We start from the raw sequence: 22,774 nt of genomic DNA on the forward strand, positions 1-22,774 counted from the left end.
ACAACCTGAATTCACGTCCACCCAATGCCTCGCTGTGCGTCTTTGGGAAATTATTCAACTTCTCCTCCTCCGGGTCTCGGCGTCATCATCCCGTACCTCAGGGTTGACAATCGATGCTGCACAGGGGGACCGACATCGCAGGCGGAGACAGAAGTCAGAAAAGCAGAGCTGACTGATGTTACCACCGACCCTGGAACGAGTTAGTTTGGAGACAAGTGCCCGCTATTTGTCAATTTTCGTATTGCTCTGTGGCTAAGACAGAGCTGGTCAGGTTGACACGCCTCTGACGGGGGTGGGGGTTCTGCCGATGGAGTAACAAACACTACGAGTGCGTGTGGATGTTTCAGCTCTGAAAGGTGGGTTTCAATCCAGCGCTGCCCCGGCCAGGAACGGGAGGGGGGTGTGGCCCAAGAGTAGTAATAACACCGACAGAATGACATCTAGGCTGTACCAACGACTTCCGCCACACTGTGCTGTTGAAGATCGTTACCCGTGCCACCTTGTCCCTCCCCTGTTTACAACCCTAGGATGTCCGGGTCATTATTTTCTAAAGGACGCTGAGGATCAGAGAGGTTAAGTAACCTGCCCAAGGTCACACGGTAACTCAATCTCTTATGCTCTATGAACTCTAAAAATAGTATCTACCTGGGTAATGTGGGGGGAGGGGAGGGAGTAGGGTCTGAGGAATGGGGGTCAGGACAAAGCTTTGCCTCCCTTCCTGTTTTCACTGCAGGGACTGGAGTGAGCATGGGGGGGGGGGCGGGGTATGCCAGCCTGGCACATCCTTGGAGGAGCCACCCCCAGCCCTTCTGGCAGGGTCCAGAGTCAGGTGGAATGCTGGATTTGACGCCCTTGCCCCTTGCCCCTCTCTGGGCCTCAGTTTTGTCATATGTAAGATGGAAATTATGTAACTCCTCCTTCTCAGGGCATAATGAAGTTTAGATTCAATGCCAATCTTCTGTACGCGTCTATATTCATTCCCTGCCCCTCCTGAAGCGGTTTATCCCCTGTGGACAAACGGTGCAGGATATTCAGGGCTGCATGGTACAGGAGGGGAAACTGAGTCACCCGGAGGGTGGAGCTTGCGGGGAAGGGGGTGAGGCCATTGAGGAGCAAGGCCCGAGCTCCAGTTATCTGCAGGAGTCCAGGCACAGCCCTGAGACCTGCAAGTTGTCTTTCTGCCTGGCCCTTCTGTCCTAAGGCTGATGGCAGGCTGGTTTAAGGAAGGAAAACCCAGGCAGGGTCGTTAGAGCAAAGTCCCTGGGTTCCACCCTCACCGGGACCCACACGGCCCCTCCCTCAGTCCCTTCCTACCTACTAGGGGCTGGTTTCAGTCCTGGGTCTGGCACTTCCCCTCTGGGGGCCTCCCGGGTTTCCCCTAGAAGCCAAATTATTATTACAAAAGCCGATTCAACCCGTTTGGGAGTTGAAAGGCGCCTTTAATATGTTGGGCGAAGAAGCAATAAAGTACCAGGGGCGGTGGGAAGCTTTGAAGTCCGAGAAGGACAGACCCCGTCCCCTTCACCCATGGCAGGGCCAGTAATGGTGGTGCTAATGATGATAACAGTAAATAATAATGATTATAACGCGATTGGATGTTAGAATGGAGGTAAACAGGACCCGGGACAGAGCCAGCCACTCGAGAGGCGCTCGGTAAAAGGCGGCTATAAAGCAGGTGCCAGCCCTCTCCGTCCGAGGGAAGGAGGAAGGGGAAACTGAGGCCCAGAGCCCCTCGCGCGGCTGATCGCACCGGCCGGCCCTCCCCAGGCGCCTACTGTGTGCAAGCGGGCAGCCGGCCGGGCCGGGTCAGGCTGTTCTCACCGCGCGGCCCCTCCTCCCCCTCCCCCGTGCCCCGCCGGACCTCTCCCACGACCGGGGAGGAAGTGGGAGAAATGGACAGGGAAAAAAGTCGGGCTGAGCCAACGCCTCCCCACTCCCCATCTCTGCCCCTCCGGAGCCACGCAGACCCTTGAGCGAGCGGCCCGCAGGACCCAGACGTCCGGGGCCCGGTCCCCGTCCAGCCCAGCGGCCCGCAGTTGGGTGGGGGAACTCGGAAAGCCGGGAAAACAACCGCCCAGCCCGCCCCTCGCCAACCCCTTCCCCCGCTACGCCCCTGGCGCAGCGGGCGGAGGCGACTCTTTTATATAATCGCGGGCAGGCAGGTTGGCTGTTTCATTTAGGGACCCGGGAGCCCAGCGGACCCAAGCCGTCAGTCGAAAACCCGCCCCCGGGTCCCTTCTGCGGCGGGGCAAACTGAGGCCCCGGGAGGGCCGGCGCCTGGCCCGGGGTCCCCGCTCCCTCGCCCCCCCCTACCCCCAGCGGCCCAGGCCGCCGCGACCCACGCCCGCGTCGGTCCTCGCAGTGCGCACAGCCCTCCCCGCCCCCGCTGCCATCCTGCCACGCCCCGGGCGTCGGGGGCAAAGCCCGCGCCCCCCCGCACCCGCCCCTGCGCAGAGGCTGGGGGCCTGTTTATCTGGAGGCCCCCACCCCCCTCCACCCCGGGGGGCCCGCTCCCCCCGCGCCCCGGGGAGCTCTGGGGCCAGATAAGCTGGCAAGCTGGCACGGCGCCGCGCAGCGGGGCGGAGAGGTCAGAGGAGGGGGGGCGCGCCGGGGGCGGGTCGGACCCCCCCCCACCAACTTGACAAAACCTAATAACAGCCCGGTCTCCCCGGCGCAGCGGGCGAAGCCCCACGGGAGGGCAGAGACGTGGCAAGAGGGGACCTGCCGAGCCTGTTCTGGCCTCCGAGGCCGGGGTGGGGGGGGCGGGCTGGGCGTGGGGGGGGGCCGGCGGCTGCGGCACCTTTAAGACAAGGGAGGACCCCTCTTGCCCTCGGAGAAACCAGGAAGGGAGTCGCGAGCATCATACGGGGCTTTGGCTGTACTGTACAGTTACTGTAGGGGCAGTGACGCCGCCGCCGCCGCCGGAGCGAGGGAGCGACGAGTGGAGAGCGCGAGAGGCGGAGAGCGAGAGACGCGGACCCCGGAGGCGAGCGGCCGAGGCGCCCAGTCCCAACTCCGGGCCCCGGCCCCTCGCGCCCCGGCCCGGCCCGGCCCCGGCCCGGCCGCGCGAGGTAAGTCAGCGCCCGGCGCGGCCCCCCGCACGGGGTGCAGGGCGGGGACGGGCCGGGGGCGCTGCGCCCACCTCTGCCCTCTCGGGAAGGGGAGATCCGGGAAGCCGCGGACGTTCCGCAAGTTTCAGAGGAGGGGGTGGTTGGCAGCTGCCCGGAGGCTGGGAGCGCCCTGGATCCCGAGCGCGGGGAGGGGGCGCCGCCCGGGAAGGGGGATTGGGGGCGAAGTGCATGGGCTTATGCCCCAGCCCCCCCCCCCCCGCGCCCCAGTGCATGGCTTTTCGGGGATCCCAGACGCGCGGGGAGCGGGGGAGGGGAAGCGGGGCCGCATTGAGGGTGGGGGGGAACCGGCGTGGGGAGATAGGGGGGCGCGTCGCGTGCTAAGTTTGCAGCTAGGTACTGGGGGTGCTTTCGCCCCCCGGGGGCCTATTCGGTGCTGCGTGCATACGTTGGAGTTGGCCAGGATTGAGCTCCATGGGGGATGGGGGGGGGAGGGGGCTGAAAAAACAGGGAGGGGGGCTTTGCAAAGGAGGGGGAAGGGGTGGAGTGTCCCGGTGGGCGGGCGCGGCCGCGGGGGCTTCTGGATGCCGTAGTCCCCCCACCGCTTGCGACTGGCAGGTGGCAGGCGGCTGGGACTACAAGTCCCAGGGTGCCTCGCGCCGGCGGCCCGCCGCGGTCCGCGGGTAGGGGCGGTGCGGAGGAGGGGCGGTGAGCGGCGGGCCGGCGAACCAATGGGCGCGGACCGATCGCGCGGCGCGGCGCGGGGGCGGGCCGAGCCGGCCCGGAGGCGGGGCCTGAAGCCGGGCTCCCCTCGCCGGGGGCCGGTGGCGGTCCCCGGCTTCCGGCTGCGCGGCCCGCGGGCCGGCCCCCTCCCCGCCCCGGGGCCCCTCCCCGCCTGGTTGTGTAACCGTCCCCAGCCCCCCTCCCCTCGGCCCCCCGCCCCGGTGGGGGGGGGGGTCACCCACCCGGCGCTCCCCGGGGAGGGCGGCGGCCCCAGCGGCCGCGCGGCGCAAGCGAGCCCGGGGATGCGCGGCCTAGTGCAGGCCGGGCCCGGGCGTGGGGGAGGCGGGCGGGCGGACCCAGATCCGGGGTAATTTGCATCGCCCTCCCCCCAGCCCGGGTGGGGATTGGCCGCCGGCGGCGGGGGGTGGCGCGGGGCCAGGCTCACTGCCGCCTCCCGGCCCCTCGGAGGGAGCCAGCCCAGCCGCAGCCGCCGCCACCGCCGCCGCCGGGGCCGGGCCCCCTCGCCGCTGCCCCGGGAAGGAGGTAGGAGCCCCCCACGCGGGCGGTGCGGCGGGGGCCCGCGGGCCGGGGCGGGGGCCGCGCGCTGCGGCCGGGGCGGGGGAGGGGGCCGCTTCCTGCCCCCGCCCGGGCCTGACTCAGCCTTGGGTGGGGGGACAGGCCTGGCCCCTTGCCCCGCCCGCGCGGCCGCGCGGCTCCGGCCCCCGGGGAGGGGGCGGAGAGCACCCCTCTCCCCCGCCCGCGCCCCCAAAGCGCGTGACCCCGTCTCCTCTGGCTCAGACCCCCCCCTCCTTCCCCTTGACGCCACCACCACGTGCGAACGCTGAGTCCCGGCAGAGGAGGGGGTGAGCTGGTGGGATCCGGCCCCCTCCCTCGCCCTTCCTCCCTCCCTGGCTTGGGAACCAGCCCCCTCCCCCAGTCCCGGGCCTGGAACCAGGCAGGGGCCTGAACTGAGCGCTGGGGCCGGTGCACCCCCCACCCCTCTCCCCCGGGCACAGGCCTTTGCGGGTTCTGGGTGGCACTGGCTGGCTGGGGAGCCCGGTGGACCGCAGCAAGAGACTGCTGTCCAACCTGGCTGGGGCACCCAGTGGGCGCCCACTAAATGTTTGGGGAATGCAGCCAGCAGTGGAGTGAGCCGGCAGGGGAGGCAGACAACTCCTCCCCCCACCCCCCCCAAGCTGGGCGGCGGAAGTGAGAGAGGTGCTGGTGCCCCTTCCCCGGGTGTGCCCACCTGGTTCACCCATGGGTGGCAGGCTTGGTTTACTACGCACCCCCTCCCCCTGCCAGCTGCCTCCGGGAGCAGGGCCGGCTGGAGAGGGCATCCGGGATTCCATGTCAGCGCCCCCCCCCCCTCCCCACCACCACAACACGGCCAGGGCGTAACCCTGAGTGTGCCGCTCCCACACTGGGGGGGCCCTCCGCAGGACCAGCCGATCACTTCCTATTGGCAGAGCTGGTCTTGGGAGAGGTCAGGGGAGTCCAGGCTCCGCTCCGTGCAGGGGGCATTTTCCCCTGGGGGCCACCCCCGCTGGGGCCCCTAGAGCGCACCGGGCCTGGCACTTGTCGGCTGGGCTCGGGGCTCTGTTTACCGCCAGCCATCGCTGTGGAGACGGCAGCCTAGGGGAGAAGGGGGGGCAGGAGCCGGTGACTGGAAGAGCGGAGGCCTGAGATCCGCATGCCTAATGAGGGAAAGAGGAGCCAACGGGGACACTGAAATTTTAATTCGAGGGTCACTTTGGGGGGGCATTTATTATTCAGTTCTGATTGGCTGCGTGGTGGCCAGTCAGCACCCTGGCCCGGGCCGGGAGCCACGAGAAACTCTCAGCACAGGCCCTAGGAGAAGCAGCAGGGGGTGGCCGCAGGGAGCTGATGCGCCCTTTCCTCTGTGTGGGAGACTGAGGCCTGGCAGAGCTGGGTCTCATCCAGTGGGGAAGGTTCCTGAGGCCTTAGCAAGTACGCGTGTTTGCTTTTTCCCTTCCTTTCTCTTCCTTGGGGCCCTCTGACCTATAGCTGGGTCAGGCTGGTGTCAGTCCCCTTTGCCACAGGAGGAAACCAAGGCTGGGAGGGGAGGCTAGACACACGTGTGGGGACCCCGGGGCAGGCGGGGGGGGTGGCTTACAGCAACCCTCAGAGCAGGTGCCGTGTTGGGCAGGGGAGACTGAGGCCCAGGGGGACGCAGAGAGCAGCCCAAGGTCACCTAGCTGGGCCTGGGTCTGACCCTCATGGTCCTGCCTCCTGACTCACAAGACGAGTCTCCTCTCAGCTGAGGGGCACCCACCCACTTCTCTTCCTGGGGACCTGGGGGCTGAGAGCCGGCATTTGTAGGCCAAATGGAGACTTCCTGGGGCTTATGAAACCCTGTGTCCAAAGAGGACAGCGAGGCTCAGAGAGGGCCAGCCAGGTGCCCAAGGTCACACAGCATGAGCCCCTTGTCCTCTCGCCTCCCCAGCCTTCTGTGGCAGGCACTTTTATGGCTCGCTAAGGCCTTTCCTGCCCTCTCTGAGCCACGGTCCCGCACCTTGGCACCTTGGCCCCTGGAGATGGGCAGGGCTCTGGGTTTTATGACCCATTATACCCAAGATGACTGAGGTCACCTCGCTAAAGCTGAGACTCAGGGCCAGCCCCTCTGCAGCAGAGCTGGCCCGAGGTCTGCCGGGGTTTCGAATGACCCACTAGCTGCTGTGTGACCTTGGACAAGCCCCTTGGCCTTTTGGAGCCTGGGTGTCCCCCGCTGTAAATTGGGGTTACAGGGTTCTCCCTGGGTGGTGCCCGTGGGTCCACCTGTGTCCTCTTTCCTGCCCTCCCTCATGGAGGGAGCACCTAGGTCAACTCAGGGCGCGACGGGGATTCTGGCGGAGTGTGTCGCCAGCCCGGCCACTTGAGACATGCAGAACCCCCTCACCTGTCACCTTGTGCTCCAGGCACCTGATGGACCATAAACCTCCCTGCAACAGCCCTGGGCAGTGGGGACCAGAGAAACAGGCTTGGGTGGGGGCCAGTGTGGTCCAGTCCCAGCCCAGCCCCTCACCTCCACCTGAGGTCTCCTTGGGGAGGTCACCGCCCCTCTGCCAGCCTCAGTCTCGCCATCAGCCCAAACCTGTGGTCCTGAGGGTTTAGTCCCTGATTCCCCAGGAGACTTGGCTGAGCGACTGTCGTGCGGTGTCAGGGCCTGGGAGAGTGCTGCATCCCTGGTGACCAGGGGTTAGGGCCCCCCTGTCCTGAGTTCACAGATGTCAGCAGGACTCCAGTCCTGCCCCAGGCTCCCTCTGTGACCTCAGGCAAACCTCTCCCTTTTCTGAGGCAGAGGCAGCTCTGAGGGGGCGTGAGAATAAGCTGTCCTCGGCCCCAAGGCCTCCAGGGTAGGGGGTTCAGTCCCTTGCTGGTACCTGGGGGCAGTGTGGAGGAGGGGGGAGGAGCCTGGGAAGGACCAGTCGGGCAGTACAGAGCCAGGGGGCTTGTGTTCAAAGTGAGCTCTGCTGTGTGACCCTGGGCGAGTCACTTCCCCTCTCTGAGCCTCAGTTTCCTGACCCGTAAAGTGGGGCAGTGATTACAGACCTGTAAGGACCCCTGTCGAGATCAGGGTCAGGCCTGTTGAGGAGCAGCGCCTGCCCTCGGGGCCCAAGTCCTGAGTGGAGCCCCAAAGCGCGGAAGGGGCCCTGCTGAGAATCTGGCGCTTGTGAAGAGCCTGGCCAAAGGACTGGCCCCTCCATCTGTCCCCCCAGCAGGCTGTGAGCGGCCACTCGGTGGAAGTGTCCCCACCCACGCCTTTCTGGTTTAACTGGAAAACAAGGCCCCGTCCCACCTCCCATCAGGATGTGTTTGATGGGAGGGAGCTGGCGGGTTTGTGGGCACAGGACACAAGGCCCCAACGGGCCAGGCTCCCCCTCGTCTGAGCCCTCCAGGCTTAGCGATCCACCTGCCCGGGCTGGGGGCGGGGGGGGGGGGTGGGAGGTGCAGGCACCTCCTGGTAACAAGCAGGCCTCGGGGGAGGGAGGGAGAGGTCTGGACGAAAGAGAGGACAGCTTCGAGAGGCCAGCCAGGCCCCTTCTGGGCATTTTGTCCAAGCAGGTACAGCCTGAGCAAGGGTGGGCTAGACCGTGCTGGGAATCTGTGAAGCCTGGCTTTGCTTACCCCCAGGTGATGGGAAGCTCATTCCTTCTAACTCCCCACGAGTGGCTCTGGCTTCCCGGGGCTTCCTCTTGGAAGCCGGTGACTGGTGTCAGGGCTGTTACTTCCTGACCCGCGACAGCCCTCGAGAGCGTGGGAATAGGGTGAGCCTCAGCCCCACCTATGAGTTGGGGGTCAGATGGGATCCCCGTGACCTCCTCGAAGCACCCCCCGCCCCCCAACTTCCCACCGGCCTGCAGCCTTCCTGCCTCTGGCCCTTTAAGGCCTGGGCAGGAAGCCCCTCCCCATTTAGGGCAATAAATGGACACATAAAATGGCCGAGGGCCTGTTTGCTGGTGTCTGGCCTGGCTGGAGGCCTGTGAGGACAGGCGGGCTGGCAGCCCGGCAGCCACCCTGGGCCGTTGGTGCCCCCCACTCCCTAATCGGGACGCTGCATTCCTGTCCCATTAAACCCCAGGCCGGGGACCGGGCCAGGCAGGGATTGGCACCAGGTCAGGGCGGGGTTACCCGTTGGGACCAACCTTGCAACACAGGCCGCTGGCCTGGGAGGGGGCGGGGGCGGCTGGGCGTGGGCCTGGCGACCGCACCTGGGCACCAGACTTGCTGTGTGACCTTGGGCCGGCCACCTACCCTCTCTGGGTCTGGTTTTCCCTTCCAGGTGAGGGCTCCTCACCCCTGGCTTCCTCCTGGGGCCTCACCACATACTTCCTTGACATGCAGTAGGTGGGGAGGGGGCTGAATTCCCGGAGTCACATTTGGAGGTTAAATTCAGAGTCCCCCCCCCCCCCCCCCGTCTGCAAGGAGGCCGGGGGTGGGGGGGTCAGTAAGCAGCCTCACTGGGCCTTTGGGGATGCATGCCGGCACACAGTAGGTCCTCAAGCAGAGTTTGCTGAATAGGTGGGGCCGGGACCCTGGGCCTCAAGCAGCCCCAGTCCCCTTGGCACTTGTCATGACCTCCGAGGAAACTGAGGCACAGAGAGGCCCTGCCTCTTGCCCAGTGTCCTACAGCCTGGAAGTGGAGGACCTGGGATTTGGGCCCGGACTGCTGTGCACGGCACATAGTAGGTGTCAGAGGTCCCTTCTTTGGCTTCCTGTTCTACTCTGTGTCGGGCCGGGGCGTGGGGGATAGACAGGCCTCAACTGCTCATTAAGCAACCCCCCTCGCCCCCTCTTCCAGGAAGACAGCAGGTGGCAGTTACCTGCCCACCCCCTGCTGGCCACCCCCTCTCCTTCCCGTGGAGTCTGGGGAGGGGGGAGAAGGAGGAGGCCCGCCCCAACCCTCACCTTGCCCCTGACCTTGGGAAGCACGGTAAATAGGGCCTCCTCCCCCTGTCCCTCTCCGGGGCGCCCACCTCCCGGCCTTTGCCTGTCCTGTTCTCCGCGCTCAGGATGCCTTTGCCACACCTGCTGCTCCTGGGGCCAGGCGGGGGCACTCCTGACCTGGCGCCGGGTCCCCGGCCTGGCCGCTGGTCTGCTGTGTGCCCTTGCCCAGGCCTCCTCACCTCTCTGAGCCTCTCCTCGTTCTGTAAAGCCCTGGGCTTACAGCGAGAAGGATGAAACGAGGTGCCAGTTAGCCCCCAATCGTCCAGGGCACACGGGAGGCCGCGGGGAGGGCTCTCGACAGGCCCGGGTTCTGCCGCCTTGGAAACCGTGCAGCAAATAAATGACCCTAGGTTAGCTCAGAGGTGGGACCGGGGGAGCGCGCCAGCCGGGTGGGCGGGGCTGGGTGTGGGCTCACTCCGCGCATAGCTCTGTGGTCTTTGGTTCATCCGGTTTGCTGCGCCCCTACTGTGCGCCGGCGGCGGGGGTGGGGGGAGGGGGGGAGCCTGCTGAGGCCTGCCCCTCGGCCGCCGCCTAGTCAGCACCGAGCGAGCGCCCCGGAAATCCCATGGAGGCGGGGGCGGGGCTCTGATGAAAGATGGGCTGGGTGGGTGTGGGCCGGAGCTGTGAGGACCCTGGCCCTGGAGGGTGGGGACCTGGCCGGCGTGGGGGTGGGGCTTCCTGCAGGAGAGAAGTTTCATTGGGTCGTCCTGACCGGGGCAGCCACCTGGCGTGGGGGCACCTACTGGGTGTCAGGTGCCGGCCGGGCCTCTTAGGGTGCAGGAAGCCACACGGCTGTCCTGGCGAGAAGATGCCGTGGCGCACAGTGGGTGTTCAGCAAACAGGTGCCTTTTAACTGCCGGGTCGCCCGCCTGACCCGCGCAGGGTTTTCTGACTCTGCCTTAGAGGGAGGGGCCCCAAGGGGTGGGGGCAGTGGCCTGGGGTGTGGCACGCAGGTGGCGGGAGGGTGTGGGCCAGGTTGTCTGCAGACCCAGTTTAGTTTCCAGGCTGAGGGATGAGGCAAGGGCTTGCTGGGGGTGGGGGGGGGGGTCTCTTAGGATTACGTGGGGGAAACAGAGGCCCTGGCTGGAGGGGACAGAGACGTGGCCTTTGGACCTACGGGCCGTGCCACGCTGCAGGCTCGCCTGGCTGGTGGAGACCCAGACCCAGGGCCCCGGGCCGGCTGCAAACCGGAGCCCGAGCATCTTCATACTTCGGGCCGGGCTGCGCCAGCCCCCTTGCCCGGCAGGCGCGGTGCCCGTGGGAAGGCAGGGGTGGGGCAGCCTGGGGAGCGGGGGTGGGGGTGGGGGAGGTGCTGGTGAACCCTCTGAACCATTGCAGGTCCGGACCTTGAGGCACCTGGGGGGGGGAGGATGGCAAGCGGGGCCAGGGTGGCCATCTTGAGGCCTCGGTGGCCCGGATCAGAAGGGGGTGAGGAGGGCCGAGGCCAGTCTGATCCGGAGCCCATCTGCCCACTTGCTCCCTGGGGCCTGGGGCCAGACGGCAGATGGTGGCAGGGGGCGGGAGCCGCCACAGGGGCTCCTCCGAGGCTTCCGTGGCTGGGCCTCAGATGGGGTCGGGCGTCCCCCCCATCTCCTGCTCCCAACAGCCACATCTGAGCCTCCCCCCCCCCCCCCCCCGCCCGGCCCCACCACAGGCTGGCGGAACAGAGGGGGGAGCCGAGCAGCTGGTGTGGTCAGCGGGAAAGAGGGCGGGCCGCAGAGAGAGGCGTCCTGGGAAGTGTAGTGCCGGCCCGAGTGGCCACACAAAGACTTCTGTGTGAGCCCCAGGGCCAGGGCCCTGCTCCCAGGGCGGCCCCGGGTCGGGACAGTCCCGGCCTGGCCTTGGGTCGGGCCAGACCAACCCCGGGGTCCCTTGCCAGGCTGGTCCACTGGAGGCGGGAGGGATGTGGGTTGGAGCTGGGTTGGGCTGCTCGTGCTCTGCCCGGGGGGGGGGGCTGGGGGTCCCGAGGCCCTTAGGCCAAGGAAGGCGCGGCCCCCCTCCCGGGAGATGTCTGGGGGCTCAGTCCTGAGAGCTGGGCAACCGGAGGAACGTGGGTTGTGTTGGGTGGCTTGGGGCAGCTGGGGGCTCCCCAGAGAGGGTGGAGGGGTGGGGACAGGAGCCAGAGGGTTGCACAAGCGCCCGAGTGGGTGGATGAGTCACAGCCCAGGGGAAGGCGGAAAAAGGGAGTGGGGGAGAGGGGCAGGACAGACGGAGTGTCCCCCACCACTACCGCCAGCTTTTCCAAAGGCCTCTCTGTCCATTCGACAGATGGGGAGACTGAGGCTCTGGGCCGAACAGGGTGGCCAAGAGTTGGGGAGGAGCCGGGTGGGCATGAGGTGGACAGAAAGCCCCTACTTCTCTTCTGGGGGTTCAGCCTGGGTGGGCAGGGAAAAGGAGCCTCAGGCAGTCGTGCCCCCCCCCCCCCCCCACCCTGTGACTCTCTGCTGTGCCTGGGCCAAGCTGAGCTGCATCGTCCTGGGGGCTCCGTGCTGGGGGCTCCGCCAGGCGCGGGAAGTGGCTTGTCCTGTGGCCACTGGCTCCGCCCCTCCAGGGCACGCCCACAGCCTGGTCCCTGGGTCTTGGCCTTACCCTTTCCTCCTGACTCGGAGCCTCACTGGGAGGTCAGAGAGGCCCAGGGGCCAGGCAGGGACTGACGACCGGGTTGTCCCCCGGGTCACGCATCCTAGGTTTGAGTCAGGGCACGGCTGAGGGGCCGTGGGCGTGGTTCTCCTCCTGGAGCTCTGTTTTCTCACCTCCACAGGGCAGACGGTGCTGCCTGCAGGGACTGCGGGGGGCTCGGGCATATGACAGCGCACAGTGGGTGCCTTGCATCACCGCCTCCTAGAGAGGGTGCGGGCAGAAGCCAGCACTCAGATTCATTAGGAAGCAAGGCATTTATCGAGCGCCTACTGTGTGCTCCCGTACCGCCTCAAATCATCCCTCGGCCGGGCACTCTAGGGGGCCCTCTGGTGGAGGGGGGGGGGCGTCAGGATCTGTCGCTCGAGCCCCCGGCGTGGGTTTTGCCCGTTGATAAGGCAGCACTGTACGTCCGCCTGCCCTGGTGCACAGCTGGGAAACTGAGGCTGGGGGGGGAGGGGGCGCCGCCTTCCGGGGGTCCCCAGCCCTGGCCGGTGCGCCCACCACCCCGCACCCTCACGATCACTACTCCCTCCCTCCCTCCCTCCCCCCCCCCCACCTGGCGCTGCAGGTCTCGGCGCGGAAGATGGCCGGCGGTGTGGACGGCCCCATCGGGATCCCGTTCCCTGACCACAGCAGCGACATCCTGAGCGGACTCAACGAGCAGCGGACGCAGGGCCTGCTGTGCGACGTGGTGATCCTGGTGGAGGGCCGGGAGTTCCCCACGCACCGCTCGGTGCTGGCGGCCTGCAGCCAGTACTTCAAGAAGCTGTTCACGTCGGGCGCCGTGGTGGACCAGCAGAACGTGTATGAGATCGACTTCGTCAGCGCCGAGGCCCTCACGGCCCTCATGGACTTCGCCTACACGGCCACGCTCACCGTCAGCACGGCCAACGTGGGCGACATCCTCAGCGCCGCCCGCCTGCTGGAGATCCCCGCCGTGAGCCACGTCTGCGCCGACCTCCTCGACCGGCAGATCCTGGCGGCCGACGCGGGCGCCGACGCCGGGCAGCTGGACCTCGTGGATCAGACCGACCAGCGGAACCTCCTCCGGGCCAAGGAGTACCTCGAGTTCTTCCAGAGCAACCCCATGAACAGCCTGCCCCCCACCGCCGCCTTCCCCTGGTCTGCTTTCGGCACGTCCGACGAGGACTTGGACGCCACCAAGGAGGCCGTGGCCGCGGCCGTGGCCGCCGTGGCCGCCGGCGACTGCAATGGCTTGGACTTCTACGGGCCGGGGCCGCCGGCCGAGCGGCCCTCGGCCGGGGACGCGGACGAGGGCGACAGCAACCCGGGCCTGTGGCCGGAGCGGGACGAGGACGCCCCTGCCGGGGGCCTCTTCCCGCCGCCCGTGGCCCCGCCGGCCACCGCCACGCAGAACGGCCACTACGGCCGGGGTGGGGAGGAGGAAGCGGCCTCGCTGTCGGAGGCGGCCCCCGAGCCGGGCGACTCTCCGGGCTTCCTGTCGGGCGCGGCCGAGGACGGGGACGGGGACGGGCCCGACGCGGATGGGCTGGCGGCCAGCACGCTGCTGCAGCAGATGATGTCATCGGTGGGCCGGGCGGGGGCGGCGGCGGCGGCGGGGGACAGCGACGACGAGTCGCGGGCGGACGACAAGGGCGTCGTGGACTACTACCTGAAGTACTTCAGCGGCGCCCACGACGGGGATGTTTACCCGGCCTGGTCGCAGAAGGTGGAAAAGAAGATCCGGGCCAAGGCCTTCCAGAAGTGCCCCATCTGCGAGAAGGTCATCCAGGGCGCCGGCAAGCTGCCGCGGCACATCCGGACCCACACCGGAGAGAAGCCCTATGAGTGCAACATCTGCAAAGTCCGATTCACCAGGTGAGCCGGTGCGCCGCGGGGGCGGGGGTGGGGGGCGGGGGACGGGGTGCAGCGGGCACGCCGGGACCCCCGCTCCCCCGCAGCACCGCTGTCCCCTCCAGGGATGGTGCTTTCTCTGTCTCGGGCGGGGGAGGGCTCGGGCACTCCCCAGGCTGAGCCCATAGGCCTCGGGGCCGGACCACGGGAGGCTCAGGCTCGAGGGAAGGCCCGGGAGTCGGGGGTGGGGGGCGTTCTTCTCCTCCGGACTGGAGGCCCTACGTTTGCCGTAGGGCAGGGGGAGCCGGGCTGCCTCCCTGAGTCTCCCAGGAGCCCCGGGGGACTCGCTCTACTCGGCCAGCATTTACGGAGCACCTGCTGGGTGCCAGGCCCTGTCCTAGGCCCCGGGGGACCCAGGAGTGGAGAGGCACGCCAGAATCCCCGTGCGGGCCATGGGGCGTGTGTGAGCTAAAACCACCGAGTTGAGAACGCAAGTTGGGAGCAGAGAACCAGGGAGGGGGCGGCGGCTGTTTTAAACAGAGAGCTGAGTCCCCGAGGAGGGAAGCGCCACTGCAAAGGCCCTGAGGCCAGTTCAGCTTGGGGGTCGCGGCAGCAGCAGGAGGGAAATGGACGTGGGAGCCACGGGGTTTGCTCCCTAGGCAGGAGGAGTTGGAGGCCAGGCTAGGGGAATTTGTGATTGGGTCTTAAGAGTCCAGAGCTGGCTGGCTGGGCCCTGCGGGCCAGCCGGCGGCGGGGGGGAGGGGGGGGCGCGGGGGGCTGGCGTGCAGGGGCCTGGCCAGGCTGGGTGACTCAGCATCACCCCCTACCCCCACCCGCCCTGGGGTTCCCCCAGCCACGCCCACCCAGGCTGAAGAAAGAGGCCATTGTCCCAGCTTCCCGGCCCTGCCCCATGGGGACAGGATCTAGGGGCTGACCCCCGGCCCCTTCCCCACCAGGCCAGGAGAAGAGGGTGTGGCCCAGACTGCAGGGCTCGGGACCCTAAGCCGGGGGTAAAGGGTGCCAGCTGGGAGGTAGGAATCTAGTTGGGGGCCTGCCCCCCCCATTTGGTGAGATTGGGGCGCTGTTAGTCTTGGGGCTGCCTCTTCCTCCAGGCAGGGGTCGTAACGTGGCTGTGGGCCGTGCCCTCAGGGTCTCTGGGCCCAGGAGGGGCAGCTTTGTAGAGGCCCAGTAAGCCAGGATCTGGAGAGGTGAGCAGGGTGAGAAGGGGCCTGGGGCTCCCCTGACACTCCCCCCCCTCCCCCCCGCCCCGGTCCCACACCCCTAATGACAGGCCTCAGGTGGCTTCATTCTGAACTGGAGTTCTCCTGGCTACCCCACCCTGACTCAGGCTGATCCTGTTTACCAGGCGGGGAAACTGAGGCAGGGCGCGCCACACCAGGCCGGGCCTCTACCCCCGCGTGCCCACCTGGCTCCTCTTTGCCCCCAACCCAGGGCCCCAGCCCCCACGCCTTCCTCCAGGCCAGGGAGCCCAGGGGCCCCTGTGAGTCACACTAGAGAGTTGAGTAAGCGGGGCCTGTGGCAGCCGGGGCTATAATTACCCGGACCAGGGCTCGGGGTGACGAAACAGGCTGCTTCCACCCCCACCCCCCCACCGGGCAGCCCCTGGCCCGCTGTGCAGCCTGGGACAGGTCGCTTTGCCTCTCTGAGCCTTAACTGGAGGAGTCTCTCTGCTCCTCAGTCGGAGTCCCTGCTGTCCCCTCTGGACCTGGCCCGCGCTGGGACCTGGACGGGACAAGCGGGAGACCGTGTTCGTAGACTCTGAGGAGGTGGAGGGAAGGGAGCTCCCTCGGGGCTAAGAGACCCGGGTGGTCCAGGGAACGAGGAGTTCACTGTGTCCCGAGTTCTGTTGACTCACGTGGGATTATAAGGCTGGAGAAGACGCAGGGGTCTGGTTGCAAAGGGCCAGGCCTTGAACCTCAGGGCAATAGGGAGGCTTGAAAGGGTTAGAGCTCTGTGGGTGGTGCCAGAGGTAGGGACCTGGGGCTAGAAGAGCCTGGGGAGAACAAGTCTCTGAGGAGTGGGAAAGGCTTCCTGGAGGAGGAGGGACATTTGAGATGGGGCTTTGACGGATGCATAGGAGTTTGTCGGTCCCGGCACTGAGCATTGTGGTAGGTGTGAAAAGTGAGAGGCCCAGGATGGCTGAGCCGTAGGGTGCAAGAGGCTGCAGCAAGGAACGGGTCAGATGCTGGCCAGGGTTCCGGAGACCCAGGTCTCTGCCCCTGCCCTGTGGATTCCAGGCAGGAATCCTCTCCCACGGCTAGAGGCCAACCCAGCGATCACGTGAGTCACCTCTGTGATTTGACATCTTCCGGTAGGCGCATTTTTTAAAAAGTGAAAGGAACAGGTGAAAGTAACTCCAGTCGTGTTTGACGTCCATTTTTCTTGCGTTCAACGTGTAATCAGCGTACAGAGCTCTAAGCGAGCCAGTTTGCAGGACACGTTACGCGAACGAAGCCTTCAAGATCTGGGGCGCCTTTTGGACTTGGTGGCCCATCTCAGCTTGAACAGGCCTCGTCTCGAGGGTTCGGGCCGCGTGTGAGAGCCGTGGCTGCTGTGTGAGACAGAGCAGCACCCGGACTGTCGTTGCTTTAGGGCTGATCCGTTGGCCAGCTTGGCTGGCTCCGCACCGTTCCCTGTGGGGCGAGATGGGCAGGCAGGGGCCCCGGAATCACCCGGGCCCCGCTGTCTTGCGGCTCGCAGTCCAGGCAGGCAGGCAGATGAGGAACAAGGAAACTGGCACACAGACGAGAGTGAGAGGTGGTGGCCTGAGGGACGCCGGGTGGGTTGGGTGGAGTGCGAGGTGGGGAGGGGCCTGTCTGAGGAAGTGACGTCTGAGCTGGAAGTCAGATATGAAGGTCCGCTTAAAAAGTGCTCCAGGCAGCAGGAACAGCATGTGCAAAGGTCCTGAAGTAGGCTTGTGCTCAGCCTGTTGTAGTGACAGCCAGGAATCCAGCGCGGCCAGAGCAGAGAAAGACAGAGGTGCTGGGGGAGTTGACGGAGACTGGGGGCTGTGGGGTGGAGACCCTCTGTCCCAGAATGCAGGACTTTCGGTCTTAGAGACCAGGACAGCTGGCCACCCTCTCTGTTACCAAACACCCTGGCGTGTTGCCTCATGCCCTGTAGTATTTTCCAGCACCGGAAACAGGGTCTGGTATTCAGCAGGCACTCAGTAAATGCCTAGTGTTGTGAATGAATGCAGGTGCCACAGGCAGAACCCCCAGAGGGAAGCCCCATTATTTCCCTCCTTCTATGGATAAGAGAAAAGGGTTTCGGAGAGGTTCTGCCATTTGAGCGGTGGCTGGGGCGGGGGGGGGGGAGTGCAAGGCGTTTTCCAGCCCCTGTGGGTGTCGCTTCCCCAGCGCAGAGGGCCCACGTCTCGGGCCGACGGCCCTGGGTGCCCCGGTATTCCCGGGCTTGTCCCTCCTCGGGCGCGGAGGGCCCACGTCTCCGGCCATGGCCCGCGGGGCTCGGGGTGGTGCGGCGCCCGCTGACCACCCCCCCTCCGCCCCGCCCACAGGCAGGACAAGCTCAAGGTCCACATGAGGAAGCACACGGGCGAGAAGCCGTACCTGTGTCAGCAGTGCGGGGCGGCCTTCGCGCACAACTACGACCTGAAGAACCACATGCGCGTGCACACCGGCCTGCGCCCCTACCAGTGTGACAGTTGCTGCAAGACCTTCGTGCGCTCCGACCACCTGCACAGACACCTCAAGAAGGACGGCTGCAACGGCGTCCCCTCGCGCCGCGGCCGCAAGCCCCGCGTGCGGGGCGGGGCGCTCGGGGGGCCCGACCCCTCCCCGGGGGCCGCCGCCCCGCCCGGCGCCGCGGCCCCGCCCGGCTCCCCCGACGGCCGGCGCAACGGCCAGGAGAAGCACTTTAAGGACGAGGACGAGGACGAGGACGAGGCCGGCGCTGACGGCCTGAGCAGGTTGAATGTAGCGGGTGCCGGCGGAGGGGGAGGCGACGGGGGCGCCGGGGCCACCGCCGACGGCAGCTTCGCGGCCGGACTTGCCTGAAAACCAAAAAGAGAAAACAGAAACCCGAGAGAGAGAGAGAGAGAGAGAGAGAGAGCGACAGAGAGAGAGAGAGAGAAAATCACCCACCACCCCCCCAAAAACACAAAAAAAGAAAATCTATCTATATACAGATATCTATATCTATATATATATATACAGATATATATATATGAGGCGCCACAGAATCTAGGGTAGTGCTTTTCTGAGATTTTTCTCCTTCATGATGTTCTCTCCCTCCGCGGGGACCCTCGTCCCCGCTCCGGCTCTCCGTATCCCCACCCCGCCGACGGGTTTCGGGGCTCGGTTTGGGGTTTTTGTGGGACATCTAGATTCTGAGCCCCCCCCCCCCCGCGGGGCACACCCAGCATGGAGTCTGGGGTCCCATCTGAGGCCTGGTCAGGGCCCCAGGTGCCAGGTGGGGGTGAAGGTGGCCGCGGGGGCTGGGGCACTGGGGTGGGCTTTTGTTTTCATCCCCTCGCTGGTTTCTATGAGTCTTTCAGACAAGACCTTAAATGATCTCTGTCCGCTGTGAGTGGACATTAAAATGCACCCTGTCCCCACCCCCACCCTCCTTCCTCAGGGCACTTACTAAGTGGGGGTCTCCCCCCCCCCCCCCACCTCCCTGCCTCCCGCTCCTGCCTGTGGTCCTGTATGTGTCCTGGCCGCTGTGACACAAATCTATTTATTTCCAGGTCCGGAGAGGGGAGTCGGGGGAGGGGGTGCCAGGGTGGCTCCCTGGGGGGGGGGGGGCTGCCGCCGCCTCCCTTCACGGCACTTACACCCTGGCGGACCCCCCCCTCGGACCGCCGCTCAGGGCGCCCTGCCACCCCCCCCCCCGGCCGTGCTCTCCGACCCAGGCCACCCAGACCCCACGAGACGTTTGGAGATTCAAAACATTTTTGTCTTTACCCTCCCCTTAGCCCTCTCCCCAGTTTTTAAAGCACTTTTTAGATTTTTTTTTTTTTCTCTTTTCCTCCTTAAAAACAAAATTTATATATAGATATATATAGATATATATATATAAAATATACTTTCCTCAGAGGAGCGAAGCAACAGTGTGGGGTGGAAGAGGCCAGAGCGGAGGGAGCCCAGGGTCTCGAGGTGGCAGAGAGGAGGGGAGAAGAGTCCAGACGTTCTTGTGTCAAAAAGCAATAAAGACAACATTTTACAAAATGAAAGGAAAAAAAAACCACAAAAAACCACAAAAAAAACACACAAAAAAAAGACAACCAACCACAAATAGAAGTCTTGGCACTTTGTAACAGAACGGGTACTATACTTTATCTTAATTCTTAATTTAAAAACATGTTTACAAGTTGCAACCAACTTCTATGAAAAGTCGAAAAGACAAAAAAAATAAAAAATAAAAAATAAAAGAGAGCGAGCGAGAGAGAGCGAGCGAGAGAGAGAGCAAAAAGAAATTCCTAAAAGTCAATTTATTTTTGTACAAAATAATAAAAAAAAAAACCCACCGCAGATGCAGAATCCACTTCTGTTCCCCGAGGTGAGAGGGGTCAGGAAGGCACCGGGGCGAGGTCTTCTGAGGTATTCGTGCTTTGACCCGGGGGCTTGCCTTGCAGGCAGGACCGTGGGGTTTTTTTGTGTTTCTGCCGTGTCCCCCCCCCCCCCATTCTGTCCCGTTTTGGTTCTGATTCGGAGGTGTCTCATCACCTGCCAGCCATACGATGGCCACCCGTGTCTGCGGGGACCCTCCTTACTGACTCCCCAGCTCAGGGATGGGCCCGAGAGAGGGCTGGCCTTCCAACCAGCTAGAGCAATCCAGTCCCCCCCCCCCCCCCGCCCCCTGCCCTCGCCCCTCGCCCACTTTGGGGCTCCCCGCCCTCCAGCATGGCCGCCCTTCCTTGTGGCCACCAAGGAGCCGCCATCTGGGACAGGTCAACCCCGTCGAGGTGGGTGGCGGGGCCCCACCTCCAGGGCCTTATATTCCCCCAGGCACCCCTCTTTTTATTCAAAGGCACTGACTGTAATCTGGGGGCTGGCACCCGCCTCCCCCCAGCCTCTGGCTCCCCAAAGGCCCGGTACTGACCGAGCCACAGGCCACGGACGGGGGCCAGGGCTGGGGAGACCGTGTTGCCAGAGGCCAGGGCACCCTCACCCCAACGCCCTCTCGCATATGCAATGCCTAGCGTGGGACCCTGTAAATAGACGCTCTGTCAAGCCGAGACCCTCCCCCATCAAAGCCCAAGGTGAGGGGTGCCCCTGCTTCCCCCCCCCCCCAGCTGCTGGCCCGTCTCCCTGTGCCCCTTTGCTCTGTGACAGACCCCGTCTTGTCTTTTTTTTTTTTTTTTAAAGGGAAGCTTTTTAAGAAGGCAACTTTCATCATTGTTTCTACAGGATACTATTCATCACCCCTCCCCCCGAGCCCGTCAGCCCCCCAAATGTCTCAGGACCCCCCCTCCTGAGGGGGGGTGGCAGGGGAGCCCAGGGCCGGGTGGCCTCCCTCACACCCCGGTGTCATAGAGTAAGCCCTTTTGGAGAACCATCTGTGGAGGCCAAGCAGAGAGCTCGAGCACCCAGGCCAGGGACCCCCCCCACCCCACCCCAGCTGAGAGGTTCCCTGAGGGGACAGCCCTCTCCCCACCCCATATACCCCCTCGCAATAAAACCAACTGAAAAATCACAGCTGTCGTCCTGGCCAGTGGGGGCGGCTGGACTCGGGGTGGGGGGGATCAAGGCCTCTGGGACTATGGCGGGGGCAAGGGCTGAATCCCCGCCGAGCACACTTTTAACACAGACTTCCTCGGGAATTGCACTAAACCCCTGCCCCTAGCTCTGAGCTCCGCTTCTGATCGCCCTGCCCACCCACTCCGCCTTAACCCCTGGCCCGCCCGCCCGTCCTAGGGGCCGCAGTGTCCGCATGGGCCCAGCGCCGGGACCCCGGCCCCTGACCCCGCGCAATCACATACTGTACATAGACGTGGATCGATTTTATTTTTATTCTTTAAATTAAGGTCGTGATCAAGTGTTGCCAAAGATACTGCTGAGTTCTCGCGTTTCAGGAAACAAACAAACAAAAAAAAAATATTTGAGGGGGAGCGTGCTGACTGGTCAGAAAGGACACAGCAAAACGTTTTTTTGTTTGGTTGTTTGGGGTTTTTTTTTTTTTTTTTTTGTGTTTTCTTTTTTTGGGGTTTTTTTTTTTTTTAACTGCCTGGTACAAAAAAAAAAAAAAAAAAAAGAAAAGAAAAACAAAGCGAAATTGTTATTTCCATCATCTTGGTGAAGTTGGGTGGATGTGTGTGCGCGTGTGTGCGAGAGTGAGGTCCGGGCCAGGGGCAGGGTTGGGGGGGGAGCTCCGGGGGGGGGGGGAGGTGTGTGCCGGAGGGCCTCCCCCAACACCCCCCGGAGCGGTCAGCTGGCCTGTGGGACCTAGGAGAGAGAGGCTAACACCCTTGCTACTTCTCCCTGCCTAGCACCCCCCCCCCCACCCTGACCCCACCTTTTGAGATTAAGAAAAAAAAAGCAAAAAAACACTACAAAACAGAAAAAAAAAAAAAAAAAAAACTTAAAACCCAGTGAATGTAAAGTTCCGGACCAGGCCCAGCCTGGCACGGGTGTGGGCCTGCGCCTCTCCGGGTTCCAGCAGGCCATACCAAAGTCGGCCCCCCCTTGGGTGGCTTGCCCAGGAGACCCCCCTGTGGCCATCTCGTCGCCATTTGTACCTGGCTGTCCCTTTGCCTCCTTCCGGGGTTGGGGGGGGGGGGCAGCAGCATTGGACGCGTCGCGCATGGTGGGGTCGAGGCTGGGCCGGGCGGGGGGAGGGGCCCCCCAGGACCGAGGCAGTCCAGGCAGCCGGGATTGTAGGAGGCCAGACAGAGTGAAAGAAGAAGCAGGACAAAAAATTTAAAACAGAAAAAAAAAAAAAAAAAAAAAAAGCAAAAATCCTATTTTTTGAGAAAGAAAGATATTTATATTTGCAGTTTTATTTTAAAAAGTTATTTAAGCTGAGGAAGCAGCCTTCCTGGAGGGCGGCTGGCGCAGGACGGGTCAGGGCCTGGGGGCTCGGGCGCCCCGGGAGCCATAACCTCAGAGTTCAGACTAGCTCGCACTAAGGACATAGATTTACACAGGGGGTGGGCAGGCAGGGCCAGGAGGTGGAGGGGCTGGGGAGACCCCCCGTCCCGATGCCGGGGCTGCCTGGAGGCCATGGCCAGGGTTCCTGAGGCCCAGGGTCCCCCCCGCCCCTCCCAGGCCCAGATACAAGGTGCCTTGGACTTTGGGGGGCCGGGCCTGGTGAACGGGGTGGGGTGGGGGGGCAGGGGCGGTGCCCGGGGGCACAGAGCACAGAGCAGACATTCCATAGACTGTATTTGAGAGTCTTTATAAAGTGTGGGAGATTTAAAAAAATCAATTGATAAAAATGCACTTTTGGGGGTGGGGGGGAAGAAGCTTTAAAAGTAATAAAAACAAAAACAAAAAGACAAAAGATGAAAAACCAGACAAAAAAAAAATCATTTTTCTTGTACATAAAAACCACTAAACGCAGCCTGTTACGACCGCTGCTGCCTCATTTGCCTGATTTTGATGTTCTTTGTGTTTTGTTTGGGGGAGGTGGGGAGCAGGGGACGGTGGGTGGGGGCTTGGGGGCCCCCTTCCCTGAGGGTCCGGGCTCACGCACCCACACCAGTCGGGGCCCCTGCAGTGACCTGGCCTCGGGGCTCCCGGGGCGGGCGGGTGTCCCCAGCATCGGCAGGCCCAGGGCCCCTACGGAGGAGGTGACCCACAGTGTGGGCTTGGCAGGTGGCACTGGGAAGGGGCCCGGGGGGCGGGCAGGGAGAACTGGCTGGACGTGCTTCTCCATCGCTTCCAGCTGCAGGGTTTCTGGAGGCCGGTGGGCGGCGGGGGGTGGGGTGGGGAATGGTGGTGGCTGGCTGGGGCACCCCAAGTCTGTCAGAGGCCCCCCCCCACCCCGCGCTGGTCCCGGGACATGACCAAGGATCCGAGCTGGCTGCTCCCTGGACATCCCCCGGGAAGAAGGGGGGCCAAAGCCCAAGCACTGAT

General features: G+C 64.6%; 1 protein-coding gene across 4 annotated transcripts; it reads left to right on the plus strand.

Moving 5' to 3' along the window:
- The first annotated feature begins 2,765 nt into the window (after nucleotides 1–2,765).
- Nucleotides 2,766–21,676, plus strand: ZBTB7A (zinc finger and BTB domain containing 7A). Of its 4 annotated transcripts, none has more exons than XM_086699486.1 (3): nucleotides 2,766–3,071; nucleotides 12,469–13,739; nucleotides 17,254–21,676. In XM_086699486.1, the coding sequence occupies exons 2-3, from the start codon at nucleotides 12,484–12,486 to the stop codon at nucleotides 17,750–17,752; spliced, it is 1,755 nt and encodes a 584-aa protein (XP_086555612.1). In that variant the 5' UTR covers nucleotides 2,766–3,071; nucleotides 12,469–12,483; the 3' UTR covers nucleotides 17,753–21,676. The 4 variants fall into 4 exon arrangements, with proteins under 4 accessions (XP_086555612.1, XP_086555609.1, XP_086555611.1 ...); XM_086699483.1 differs by lacking the exon at nucleotides 2,766–3,071 and adding an exon at nucleotides 3,855–4,334; XM_086699485.1 differs by lacking the exon at nucleotides 2,766–3,071 and adding an exon at nucleotides 7,775–8,998.
- The last annotated feature ends 1,098 nt before the right edge of the window (nucleotides 21,677–22,774 follow it).

Source organism: Puma concolor, chromosome A2 (assembly GCF_028749965.1).
Source record: "Puma concolor isolate L17-30 chromosome A2, mPumCon1.1.hap2, whole genome shotgun sequence".
In the NCBI taxonomy this organism is placed as follows: domain Eukaryota; kingdom Metazoa; phylum Chordata; class Mammalia; order Carnivora; family Felidae; genus Puma; species Puma concolor.

Excerpts from the sequence above, each read along its gene's own strand:
- ZBTB7A (XM_086699486.1), top strand. The coding sequence starts at position 12,484 with ATGGCCGGCGGTGTGGACGGCCCCATCGGGATCCCGTTCCCTGACCAC. Across the intron at positions 13,740-17,253 it reads TGCAAAGTCCGATTCACCAG|GCAGGACAAGCTCAAGGTCC; the intron begins GTGAGCCGGTGC and ends CCCCGCCCACAG.